This window comes from Myodes glareolus, chromosome 8 (genome assembly GCF_982192425.1).
Source record: "Myodes glareolus chromosome 8, mMyoGla1.1, whole genome shotgun sequence".
Lineage (NCBI taxonomy): Eukaryota > Metazoa > Chordata > Mammalia > Rodentia > Cricetidae > Myodes > Myodes glareolus.
In genome coordinates, this window is record NC_142033.1 from 92242381 (window position 1) to 92256232 (window position 13852).

The window sequence follows — 13852 nt, forward strand, 5'->3', positions numbered from 1 at the left end:
CTCTTATTAAACCTGAATTATATGTATTTGACTAAACTGCTTGGGCACTAGGCCCTGGTCATTGTCCTTGGCCAATTCTTTTCTGCACTGTGATGATAAGCATATGCTGTTATACTCAGCTTTTTTATGCTGAGGATGCAAACTAAGGTTCTCATGCTTGCATGATACACACTACTGAGCCCCCCTCCTTCTCTCTCTTGCTTCTTCCCTCTTTCTCTCCCTTCCTTTCTTTCTCCTTTTTCTTTGCTTTCTCTCTCACTCTCTGTCTCTGTCTCTCTCCCTCTCCTGCCTTCCCTTCCTTTCTTATTTTATAAGACTATGTTGTGTGGCCTCTGATCAACCTTAAATTCACCACGTAGCCATGGCTGATTTTGGACTACTGATTCTTTTGCACTTCTTGATTGCTGGGATTGCAGGAGTGTACTGCCACACCCAGCTATTTTTAAGTTTTTATTTTATTGTTGTTTGTAAGAAACAGGCTATGATGAATTTGATCCTGTCTGTGCTTACTGGGTACTTGAATTACAGGGATGGATACAAGTATGCCCTTGTTAAAATAAAAAAATCTGCACTTAGACAGTATTTTAAGATAGAAAAATAATTGGCAGTGATTATCCAGAGTTAATGATGATCTTAATGGAAGTCCCATTTGACTAACAGCAGTGTGTTTTGTACATTATTAAGTACTGTTTAAAATGTGGGAGAATGAAATTAAAATCTGGATGTTGGAGTATGTCGAGGTGGGAATAAAGTGAACAAACACTTTGTGTGTTACATGAATTATTTGCTGAAAACAAGTGGTTGACTTTCTTAGTTTATTTTGGTCCTTGGTAGCTTTTGCGTCTTTCCATTCTTATTTATTTTTTGTAATATCAGCACACTGAAAATCTAAAGTGATCTAATTTGACTTAGGTGTTGGGTTTTGTAAACAGCAAAATGCTTCTTGACATTTTTCCAGATAAATCACAAGTTAATTTTACTAGGAAGTCTAATGACGTATGATTTTTCTCCCTAGATTGTATTTACCTCTTTCCTTACTCAGCTTTATTTTCTTGAATGTGTTTAATGAAATAAAGCATATTTTTTGCAAAGAAATTTAGTATTAACATGATAAAATAATGGTTTTATGTATTACATTTTATTATTGCAATCTTATCAGTTGTGATCTGTTTATTGTGTATGATCCGTTAACAAGTTTATTGTGTTTCTTGCTATTTGCCAACAGCTTTCATGTTTAAAAAAGATAAACCTTAATTTCTTTTCTTTAATCTTAGAATCAGCTTCATACTTTCAATGATGTGTGCAATAACGAATCATTGGTATCAGACACAGAAACGTAAGTGGGATCATTAGTTGATACAGAGTTATGCTTTTATTTTCTTTAAAAGACTGTTGCTCTGGCTGTTATGGAATTCACTGTGTAGGCAAGGTTGGCCTCAGATCTGTCTGCTTCTGACTCCTGAATACCTCCATTAAAGTTGTATGCCATTATGCTTGACTGAAGTATACCATGTTGTTACTGATTATATAGCAAATATAGTTGTGTTTATTTGATTTGAAGAGTTTATTGGGAATCTTTATCTTGTGGCTTCAGTTTGAATGGAACAGAACTATATGTTGAAACTTCGTTTTTAAAAAATACATATTTCAGTGTTGGCGAGATGCCTAGTGGTTAAGAACAGATGCTTCTTTTCCAGAGGACTCAGGTCAATTGACTCAGAACTGCAACTCTAAGGATCTCATTTTCTCCTGGCCTCTATGAGCAGTAGTGTGTATGTGTGCACATGCACACATACATGCACACACACACACACACACACACACACACACACACATGAATATAGATAAAAAGTTCTTTTAAAGAACAACATATATTAGGTCCTGAGAGACCTAGTCATTAAGATTACTTGCTTCCAGAGGATCTGACTTCAGTTCCCAGTACCCTTGTTGGGTGGCTTCCAACCACTTCTAACTTAAACTCCAGGGATTCAACACTCTTTTGGCCTCTATAGACCTGCCTACACATATATTAACCAGACAAAAAGCTCAACTACATGAAGCAGAGCTGGATGGTGTGGTAGTACACACCTGTAATTCTTACATTTAGTAGATAGAGAAAGCAGGATCAGGAGTTTAAGGTGATTCTCAGTTTCCTAACAAATGTGAAACAAAACACAGATACCCATCAAAAGTAAGTGGAGAAACAGAATGATACGACATTGCACAATGAAATGGTATTTAACAATAAAAAGGATGGTTTATTAGTACATAATACAAAATAGATAAATATAATAATTGGATAAACAGTGTAGTGTATTTGAATGATGTAATACTATTAGGGAATAAAAAATACACACTACTAGTCAGGTGGTTGTGGCTCACGCCTTTAATCCCAGCACTTGGGATACAGAGACAGGTGGATCTCTGTGAATTAAAGGTTAGCATGGTCTACATAGCGAGTTTCAGGACGGACTCCAAAGGTACACAGAGAAACCCTGTCTTGAAAAACCAGGCCAAACCAAAACATAAAGAAAAACACATACTACCATGTGAGTAAACCTATTAAATGTATGAAAAGTTTGGTTTCTTGTTTCTGGAGAGAGGGTTCAACAATTAAGAGCACTATTGCTTGTGTGTGTGTATGTGTGTGGTTTTTCGAGACCAGGGTTTCTTTTTAGACCAGGCTGGCCTCAAACTTACAGAGATCTGCCTGCCTCTGCCTCCGGAGTACTGGGATTAAAGGTGTGCGCCACCACCCAGCACACTTACTGCTTTTCTTGAGGATCTGTTTGGTTCCCAGAACCCATATTGGGTGACTCAGAATCACTTGTAACTCCAGCTTGAGAGATCCAATACTCTCTTCTGTCCTCCTTAGGTACCAGGCAGGTCCATATTGTTTATCTATACAGATATACCAACATACTCATAAATAAAAGTATTTTATAATAATTTATATATAATTAATCTATATCATGAAACAGTACTATTCAGCAGTATAAAAGAATGAAGCTCTGTGATAGAGGCCTTTCCTCACATGAATGAAGTCCTATGTTCAATACCCATTATGAATATAAATAACAATATAAATAGGCAAAGTTTGGTATATATTACGACAGAAATAAAACTTAAACCAAAAAACATGTAGATCTAGGAAGCTGGCTCTGTGGGTTTATTACTGGCCATGTAAACTCAAGAATGTAATTTGTATTTCCATTCTACATAGAGTGCAAAGTGGACCTTTCTAGAATCCCTGGGCTTGAAAGGCAAAAACATCCCTGGAACAGACTGAATAGCTAGACTAATTGAATTGGTGAGCTCTTGGTTTAGTATATAAGATAGAGAGTAGTTAGGGAAGACACTCAGCATAAACCTCTAGTTTCCACATCTACCTACCTGATTACAAATACAGCACAGCACAGTGCAGGTGTACAAGTTTTGAATATGGCATGCACAAAGGCCATAGGCTCAATCCTTAGAACATATCTGCCTGCTTTCCCCAAGACCCAATGAAAAATCACACTTGAAATCCTTATGAATTGGTAAATTATATTGACAGAAAATAAACTAATGAAACTGGAAATGAGAACAAGGACTGACTTATTGCAAATGGGAGATTTTTCTGAAGGGATGGAAATGTTTATTAAAATGTGTTGTAAGCATTTCACTCAAAACAGATGAATTTTGTTTGTGTAATATGTATATCTTAAAGTTTAAAGAAACGCTTTATTTAGTCTCCAACAGTACTTTGTTTGACAATATCTTACCAGTATGAACTGTCTTTACTAGTCCTTAAAACTTAAGGTAAATGGTCATTCTAAAAATGACCCACCTTGGCCATAAACAAACTTGTTGTTTTTGTTTTGCTTTTCTCAAGATAAGTGTCACTTTGTAGCTCTGGATATCCCAGAATTGATTTCTAAAGAGTGTGATGGCCTTGAATGTAAGCTGATCCTCTTGCTTCTGCCCCTAAGTGCTATGGTTAAGGTTTTATTTTATTTTGGTGGATTTCATATAGTAATTATCAAAATTAAATCTTATGGATCATATCTTGAGTAGAACTACCCAGAAGTAGTTACAATATATTAGTATTGTTTTTGTGATTTTTTTTTTCCCTGTACATAACTTACTTCTTCATTCATTTTGAATGCTTCATTAGTATTAGGAAGGAGACATGCAGTTTGTTCTTGGGTATAATTCTTTGTTTTCAACTCTTAGATAACTACTTCCTACTTTGCTTAATTCATCATAGAAGTGGTGTTGTAAAATCTTTCCCAAATGCTCCAATGCCTGTTGTGGAAATTAATGCCTGGGAGCAAAGTCTAAGGACTTGGTAGCTGGTGTTGTTACCTTAACTTTTCAGGTGTTAATTGGTTATAAATTCAGGGTATACTTATTTTAGTTATGCTTTGTAGTATTGTGAATAAAATTTTATAATTCTTTGTATTGTATGGAAACAAATCTAGGTTTTCTTTTGTGTCTTTGTTGACATATGAGAAAATTTCTTTAAAAATTATTTTTTCAATCATTTGACCCTAGGTCTATTGCAAAAGAACTTGCTGACTGGCTTATTAGCAACAATGTCGTGGAACATATATTTGGACCAAATTTACATATTGAGGTTTGTGGACAAATATATTAGTTATCTATTATATAAAGGCACTTTAAATAAGAATAACTACACCAAGTTTTTTTTTTTTAGATTATTAAGCAGTGCCAAGTGATTTTGAATTTCTTGGCAGCAGAAGGACGACTGAGTACTCAGCATATTGACTGCATTTGGGCTGCAGCACAGGTGATACTAATGTTTCATATTTATTTAATGCTTTTTAAAAAAATGTTCTAAATGCTACTGTTATGAAAGTTAACAAAGACATGGGGAAGATCTGATAGGAAACTCTAAGGTTTGGGTTGAGTCCATGTGTTATTATGTTACTGATAGAAGGCAAGCTGTTAGAATCATTAAACTAAAGGAAACTACTCAGTTTTAATGAAGACATTTTCCTGTTACTTATAATTCCACAGTTATAGTATGATGCTATGATTGTTGCATGTTTCTTTCCTGTGGTAGCCAGCCTCCTTGTCTTCCTTTCTTCCTTTGAATCAGGCTCTCACTGTGTAGATCTAGATGGCCTATCCACAGACTTTTGCTGAGTGTTGGGATTAAACACTTTGCTAGCATGCCTGGATGTTGTGCTGTTATTTTTTCTTTAACTTTTTGAGTAGCCCTGTATCCATCTGAATGATTCAAAAATCAAAAACGTAAAAGTATAATATGACTGGAGAGATGGCTCAGAGATAAGAAAACTTGAAGTTAGAGGACTTAAGTGTTGGTCCCTAGCTCATGTCAAGTGACTCGCAAGTGCCTGAAAGCACTTATACACGTGTTATATGCCCAAATAGAAATCCACATGTACATACTTAAAGAGAGAGAGAGAGAGAGCGCGCACCAAATACCAGTGGCTATTCCCTTAGTTTCTACATGATACTGGCCCTAGAATCCTCATGAATACCAGAAGTATTTATCATTTTTCCTTGCACCTTAGTCTCTGAAGCAGCTTTTTTAATCCCTTGAACTAAGTCAAACATATACATAGCTCAGTATATATGTTTTTCTCTTTTGTTTTCATAAATAATGCATTCCCACAAACTTGTGTTTTATTATTTATTTTGGTTAGTTTCATATTCTGAAAACATGCTGCTATGTAGATTAGGCTACCCTGGAATTTATCTTCCTGAGTGTTGGGATTATAGGCATGAAGTAACAGTTTAAACCCAACTGTCTGTCCATCTAACCTAATCTGTGATTATATAGCTTTCAAAAGATTTATTTGTAATTTGTACATATGTATGAGCTTGTATATGCGCACCATTTGTGTGTGGGGGGGAAAAACCCAACAAAACAAAAACGCTGTGTCAGATCTCTTGGAACCAGTTGTGATGCAGTTTTGAGCTTCTGTGTTGGTGCGGAACCCAGGTATCTGCAAGTATAGTTTGTGGTCTTGATTAGGGAGTCGTCTGTAGCCTGCTTAATATTTTGGTTTAAGACTATGGTGTCATTATATAGATGTAATATAATTTTAAGAAATGCATTCATGGGCATATTTTCTCCTAGTCATTCTATTATAAAGGATACTGTTGTATCTGATAGTTATTACTTACTCATGCAAAACTTTTATGTAGGATTAATTTCTACTGAAGTAGAATTAATATGTTAAAACAGAATGTGCTTTTCTTGTGAATACTTATAGGGCACTGCCACTTTTTCCTCAGCTTCCTTTATGTACTCTCATTAAACTTGATTTTTTTTTTTTGCTAATTTGGTGAGTGAAAAGAGAGATTAGTATTTTATTTTGCATTTATTGTATTATGAATGGGATTGAGATAGTTTTTATATCTTTTCTGGGAATATTTACTTATATTCTTTGTTGTTTATTGATTGCTTTGTTTATTCTTTTTTTAAACATTTATTTATTTGTGGTGGGGCTCATATGCTATGGCATCCACGTGAAGTCTGGACAATTTATGGGAGTGAATTCTTTATGCTAGCTTAGTCTTGCGAATCAAACTCAGATAGGCTGGGAGGCAGATGTCTTTACCCATTGAGTCATCGTAGTGGCCCTTTGATCTTTTTTTTTTTTTGGTTTGTGTGTTTGTGTGTGTATCTGTGGTGTTCATATTCAAATCCAGTACCTCTCTTGTATCTGAACAAGTTTTTAATAAAATGATTGTCACTTAATTTTTCCTTTTAAAGTAATCCATTTTTATTATTTTATTTAGTATATGTGTGTGTATCTTGTGTGTGGGTAATGTGCCACATGATTGCTGGTGTTCAAGGTGGCTAGAGGCATTGGATTTCCTGGAAGTAGAGTTATAGGAGGTTGTGAGCTTTCTGACATGTGTGCTGGAAATGGATCTTGGGTCTTGTGGAAGAGCAGTAAGTGCTCTTAACTTTTGTGTCATATATCTAGACACTATGTATACATTTTATTTATCTACACATGCACAATGATGGCATTCATTTTAAAGTTTGTGATTGAGTGTTTTTCTAGCCTGTGACATTGTGTCCTAAAACACTTTCATTTTTCTTAGATTATAAAATAATTAAATTACCCTTTATATTCTTCCTGTGTATTTTTTGTTTGCGTTTTATATTTTCATCTTAGATTCAACTAAAATTTATGTTGGTTTAAGGATTTATATATAATCCATTTTTTTCTATCATTCATTTTATGTATTTCTCCCAGATTCATTTGTACAGTAACTCATCCTTCCCTCAGAGACATTTAATTTTGGTGATTTTGTAAAGTTAGTACTATAGACTGCCTTACTTCTTTGTTTGTATAGTCATGATATATACCAGGGATTGCTATCTTTATGGTCTATAGTCAGATCTTTTTCTTCCACATTCACATTCTTACCTAATCCCTCTCACTCCTTAGAGTAGTGGTTCTCAACCTCTAATGCCTTGACCCTTGAATATAGTTTCTCATGTTGTGGTGGCTCCAAACATAAAATTATTTTTGTTGCTACTATAACTCTAATTTTATTACTTTATTCAGTTGTAGTAGAGAAATGCCTATTTTTTTAATGGTCTTAGGTGACTCCTGTGAAATTGTTGTTTTGATCCCCAAAGGGATCCTGACTCACAGGTTGAAATTTACTACCACATTTATTTATGCATTCTTCTGTGGAAGGGCATCTAGGTTTCCAGGTTCTGGTTATTACAAACAATGCTGCTATGAACATAGTTGAGCAAATATCCTTGTAGTATGAGTTTGTGTCCTTTGGGTATAAGCCCAAAAGTGATATTATTGGGTCTTAAGGTAGATTGATTCTCAATTTTCTGAGAAATGCTGTACTGATTACCAAAGGTGCTGTACAAGTTTACATTCTCTCCATCATAAGCTGTCATCAGTGTTTTCAATCTTAGTCATTCTGATCAGTGTCAAGTGGGATCTCAGATTTGCATTGTTTTGATTTGCATTTCTCTGATGGCTAAAGTTGTTGAGCATTTCCTTAAGTGTCTTTTGGCCAGTTGAGATTCTTCTGTTGAGTATTCTTTCTAAGTTTAGATCAGTACCTCATTTTTTAATTGGATTATTTGGTATTTTGATGTCTAGTTTCTTGAATTCTTTGCTTATTTTGGAAATCAGCCCTCTGTCAGATGTCGGATTGGTGAAATCTTTTCCTATTCTGTAGGCTGCTGTTTTGTCTTGTTGACTGTGTTTCAGAAGGTCCCATTTATTAATTGTTGCTCTCAGTGTCTATGTCACTAGTGTTCTATTTAGGAAGTGGTCTCCTGTGCCAGTGTGTTCAAGAGTACTTCCACTTTCTCTTCTATGAGGTTTAGTGTAGATCCATTTGGAGTTTTGTTCATGGGGATAGATACGGATCTATTTGCATTTTTCTACATGTTGACAGCACCATTTGTTGAAGATGCTTTCTTTTTTTCTGTTTTATATTTTTGGCTTCTTTGTAAAAAAAAAATCAGTTGTTCATAGGTGTTTGGGTTAATATCAGACTCTTCGATTCTGTTGGTCCACCTGTCTGTTTTTATGCCAATACCAAGCTGCTTTCATTACTGTAACTCTTATAGTTTGACATCAGGGATTGCTGATGCTTCCAGATGTTTCTTTATTGTATAAGGCTGTTTTGGCTATCCTGGGTTCTTTGTTTTTTCCATATGAAATTTAGTATTGTTCTTTTAAGGTTTATGAAGAATTGTGCTGGGGTTTTGATGGGAATGTCACTGAATCTGTAGATTGCTTTTGGTAAGATTGTCATTTTTACTGTGTCAATTCTACCTATCCAAGAGAATAGGAGATCTTTCAATTTCTTTCTTCAATGACTTAATATTTTTTGTCATACAGGTCTTTTGCTTGTTTGGTTAGAGTTACCCCAAGATATTTTAATGTTTGTGACTGTTATGAAGGGTGATATTTGTCTGATTTTTTTTCTCAGTTTATTTATCAGCTGTATATAGAAGGGCTACAGGTTTTGTTTTTGTTTTTATTTATTTTTTTGTTTTTTGTTGGGGTTATTTTTTGAGTTAATCTTTTATCCTGCCACATTATTAAGTTATTTATCATCTGTAGGAGTTCCCTGGTAGAATTTTTGGGATCACTTAAGTATACTATCATATCATCTGCAAATAGTGAAAGTTTGGCTTTTTTTCTTTCTAATTTTTATCCCCTGATCTCCTTTTGTTGTCTTATTGCTCTAGCAGGACCTCAAAAACTATATTGCATAGATATGGAGAGAGTGGACAACTTTGTCTTGTTCCTGATTTTAGTGGAATGACTTTGGGTCTCCATTTAGTTTAATGTTGACTTGTTGTGTATTGTTTTTATTGTGTTTAAGTATATTCCTTATATACCTGATATATCCAAGATTTTTATCATGAAGGGGTATTGATTTTATTCAAAGACCTTTTCAGCACCTAATGAGATGATCATGTGATCTTTTTTCTTTTAGTTTGTTTATATGTTGGATTACATGGACAGATTTTCATATGTTGAACCATCCCTGCCTCTCTGGGATGAAGCCTACTTGGTTGTGGTGGATGATGTTTCTGATGTGATCTTGGATTCGGTTTGTCATTGTTTTATTGAATATTTTTGAATGAATGTTCATGAGGGAACTTGGTCTGTAATTCTTTTTCTTAGTTGTGTCTTTGTATGGTTTGGCTGTCAGGGTAACTAAAGTCTCATAAAAAGAGTTTGGTAGTGTTCCTTCTGCTTCTATTTGTAATGGATTAATTGAACAGATCATTACACTATTGTGTGGAACATTTTTGGGAATATCGATATTAGCTCTTCTTTGACATTCTGTTAAAATTCTGTTTGGAAACCATCTGGCGCTGGGCTCTTTTTGGTGGGGAGGCTTTTGATGACTGTTTCTATTTCATTATATATTATAGGTCTATTCAATTTTTTACCTGGTTTTGATTTAATTTTGGTTTGTGGCACTTATACAGAAAATTGTCCATTTCCTTTAAAATTTTCAGTTTGTAGAGTAAAGGTTTTTGAAGTATGACCTGATGATTCTCTGGATTTCCTCCATGTCTGTTGTTTTATTTTTGATTTTGTTAATTTGGATATTCTCTCTCTGCCTTTTGGTTAGTTTGGATAAAGGTTTGTCAGTCTTGTTAACTTTTTTAAGAACCAACTTTTTATCTCATTGATTTTTTTATTTTAAATTGTTTTCTTTGTTTCTATTTTATTAATTTCAGTCCTTGATTTGATTATTTCATGTTGTTTACTTCTCCTGGGTGAGTTTGCTTTTTGTTCTATGGCTTTCAGGTGTTGTGTTAATTTGCTAGTGTGCGATTTCTTCAGAGTCTTTACATAGGCATTTAGTGCTATGAACTTTTCTCTTAGCACTGCTTTTATTGTGTTCCATAAGTTTGGGTAAATTGTGCAGTCATTTTCATTGAATTTTAGGAATTATTTAATCTTTTTCTTTATTTCTTCCTGACCCAGCAGTGATTTAATTTCCAATTAAACTTTCTGCAATTAGTATTGTTGTTGAATTCTAACTTTAAGTCGTGGTGATCTGATAAGATACTTGGGGTCATTATAATTTTTATATCTTTGAGGTTTGCTTTTCTACTGAGTATTTAATCCAGTTTTGTGAAGATTCTATGAGATGCTCAGAAGAAGGTATATTCTTTTGTGTTTGGGTGGAAATGTTCTATAGATGTCTATTAAGTTCATTTGTGTCATAACATCTGTTAAGTTTCTGTCTGGTCGACCTGTCCATCAACCTGTCCAGTGGTGAGAGTTAATTATTAATTATTAATGTGTTATTATGGTTTAGTAATTTTTTTTTCCTAATGTGGGTGCCCTTGTATTTGGGGCATAGACATTCAGAATTGAGACTTCTCTTGATTGGTTTTTCTGGTGATGAGTATGAAATGTCATTCTTTATTTCTTTTTTTTTAAAGATATATTTATTTATTATGTATTCCATGTTCTGCCTGCATGTATCCCTGCAGACCAGAAGAGGGCACCAAATCTCATTACAGATGGTTGTGAATATATGTGTTTGCTGGGAATTGAACTCAGGACTTTTGGTAGAGCAGGCAAAGTTCTTAACCACTGAGCCATCTCTCCAGCCCCTCTTTTGATTGATTTTAACTTGGACTCTGCTTTGTTAGATATTAGGATAATTACACCAGCTTGTTTCTTAGGTCCATTTGGTTGAAAATTCTTCTCCCATCCCTTTACTCTGAGGTAATGTCTGTCTTTGAGGTTGAGGTGTGTTTCTTGTATGCAGCAGAAGGATAGATTGTGTTTTTGTATCCAGTCTTTTAACCTGTGTTTTTTAATAGGTGAATTGAGTTCATTTATATTAAGAAATGTTAATAGCCAGTGTTGTTTTGGTTTTGGTTTTGTTGGTGACATTGTGTGTGCGTTTATCCATATTTCTATCTCTTTGTTGAATTTCATTTTTATATCCTGTGTTGACTTCTTTATTTCAGTGTGTGTTCTTTTGAAACCAATACAGCATTTAGTCATGTCATTTTCCATTTCTTTTTTTTAAGAAGATTTTATTTATTTTGTTTATTTATTTAATTATTATGCAGTGTTCTTTCTGCATGTATGCCTGCAGGCCAGAAAAAGGTGTCAGATTTCATTACAGATGGTTGATAGTCACCATATGGTTGCTGTGAATGGAACTCAGAACCTCTGTAAGAACAGCCAGTGCTCTTAACCTCTGAGCCATCTCTCCAGCCCCATTTTTTATTTCTTTAAATATATTTTTCCCTATTCTTCTAATATTTTGGAATTGTCTAAACGATTCTAATTTTAGACATTACAGATAGGATTGGTAGATTTTGGAGAAGTGTTGCGCTCCTTACCATCTTTGAACATGCTCTGTTTCCGTGTTTCAAGTAGATTTGGAGTTTATTATTTCAGTTAATATAAATTATAAGAGTAGGTTTAAGAGAAAGAAAAGTGGTCAATTAGAAAGTAAGATACACTTGAGAACCACGAGTATGGAATTCACAAAGGTGAGTTGCCTCCTTAGACAGTAGCAATTTTTTGTTTTTGTGTATGGATGTCTTGCCTGAATGTATGTATGTGTACCACTTGCATGCCTAGTACCTGCAGTGGCCAGAAGGAAGTGTCTGATTCCCTGGAACAGGATTTAAAGAAGGTTCTGAGCCACCATGTGGCTTCTTTGAGATAAGATTTCTCTGTGTAAAACCTTGACCTGGAATTTTCTTTGTATTCCAGGCTTCTTTCGAACACAGAGATTCACCTGCCTCTGCCTCCCAAGTGGTGGAATTAATGACATGAGCCACCCTCACCTTGCTTATTTTTTAAAATTATTTGTTTTTATTTCGTATCCATTCATGTTTTGTCTGCATCTATGTCTGTGTGAAGGTGTCAGATTTTCTGAAACTGGAGTCATAGGTAAATGCCATGACGGTTGGAATTGACCCCTGGTCCTCTGGAAGAGCATTCAGGCACTTGCTCTTATCTGCTGAACCGTCTCTCTAACCCCTCTTTTTTTTCTTCCTTTCTTCCCTCCCCCCCTCTTTTCTGGTTTTGGTTTTGGTTTCTTGAGACAGGGTTTCTCTGTGTAACAGCCCTGGCTGTCCTGGAACTAGGTCTTGTAGACCAGGCTGGCTTTGAACTCACAGAAATATACCTGTCTGCCTCTCAATTTCTGGGATTTAAGGTATGCTCCATCACCGCCCGGCTATTCTTGGTTTTAATTGCCTACATTATAGTCATTTTTTAAAGATTGGTTTATTATGTATACAGTGTTCTGTCTTCAGGCATGCCTGCATGTCAGAAGATCACATTATTATAGATGGTTGTGAACCACTGAGTGTTTGCTGGGAATTGAACTCATGACCTCTGTGAGAGCAGCCAGTGCTCTTACACCTGAGCCATCTCTCCACCCATATAGCCATTATTTTTAGCATTGGTGATCATACCAAGGTTTTACACTCTAATATATCATCACTGATCTATTTCTCCAAGCCCATTAATTTTTTTATATTAATGATATTGAAATTCTCTTTATATAAGAATTCTGAAAGCTTTTATTTGCTTCCCTTTTCTGACTAGAAATTAGCTTGTAGTTTGTTTGGCCAAGATAAGTCAGTTAAATTTTGTTTTCAATTTTTAAAAATAGCGCCATTTATGCTATTTATTAATCAGTAGTCTTTTACCAGTATATAAAGTTTTTGTCGATTTTACAACCTAGCCTTTTCTAATTATTTTTAAATAACAAGAAAAGCATCATTTATTATATCCCAACACTTAAATGCAGTAGAGGATTATAGAGGAGTTAAGCTGGACTGGGAATGCGCAATGGAATGCACAGTGGTACAACCTAGCTTTTTCGTATCAATAAATTTTCCTTAGGGGAACTTATTAAACTTTTGTTTCTTATTTTATAGCTGAAACACTGTAGTCGATATATTCATGACTTATTCCCTTCACTCATCAAGAATCTGGATCCTGTGCCACTTAGACATTTACTTAATCTGGTCTCAGCTCTTGAGCCAAGTGTTCATACTGAACAGGTAATACATTGAGAATAAATTCATATGTTTTGTTTCCTGCATGTTAGAATTTTGCATAATTGTTCAAATAGCTTTAGTTGTAATTTATGTACTGTTTAAATTCATTTAGAAGTTTTAAATTTCTTATATGTCTGCCCTGCCCCAGAGGCTCTAACCTTAATCTTTCTCTTTTAGACACTGTACTTGGCATCCATGTTAATTAAAGCTTTGTGGAACAATGCACTTGCTGCTAAGGCCCAACTATCTAAGCAGAGTTCTTTTGCATCTTTATTAAACACTAATATGCCCATTGGAAATAAAAAAGGT

The 13852-nt window shown here is 34.8% G+C and overlaps 1 protein-coding gene across 6 annotated transcripts in view; it reads left to right on the forward strand.

Annotated features, from left to right (window-relative positions):
- Positions 1-13852, forward strand: part of Usp34 (ubiquitin specific peptidase 34) — a 178261-nt gene that overhangs the window by 47600 nt on the left and 116809 nt on the right. For all 6 annotated transcript variants that reach the window (XR_007232311.3, XM_085692268.2, XM_048435543.3 and 3 more), the window contains 5 exons: positions 1275-1336; positions 4537-4618; positions 4700-4792; positions 13421-13546; positions 13721-13850. Coding sequence is in view for 5 of the 6 variants with exons in the window: in XM_085692268.2 (XP_085548394.2) it covers positions 1275-1336; positions 4537-4618; positions 4700-4792; positions 13421-13546; positions 13721-13850 (493 nt within the window). In the remaining variant the exon portion in view is untranslated. The remainder of the gene's footprint in view (positions 1-1274; positions 1337-4536; positions 4619-4699; positions 4793-13420; positions 13547-13720; positions 13851-13852) is intronic.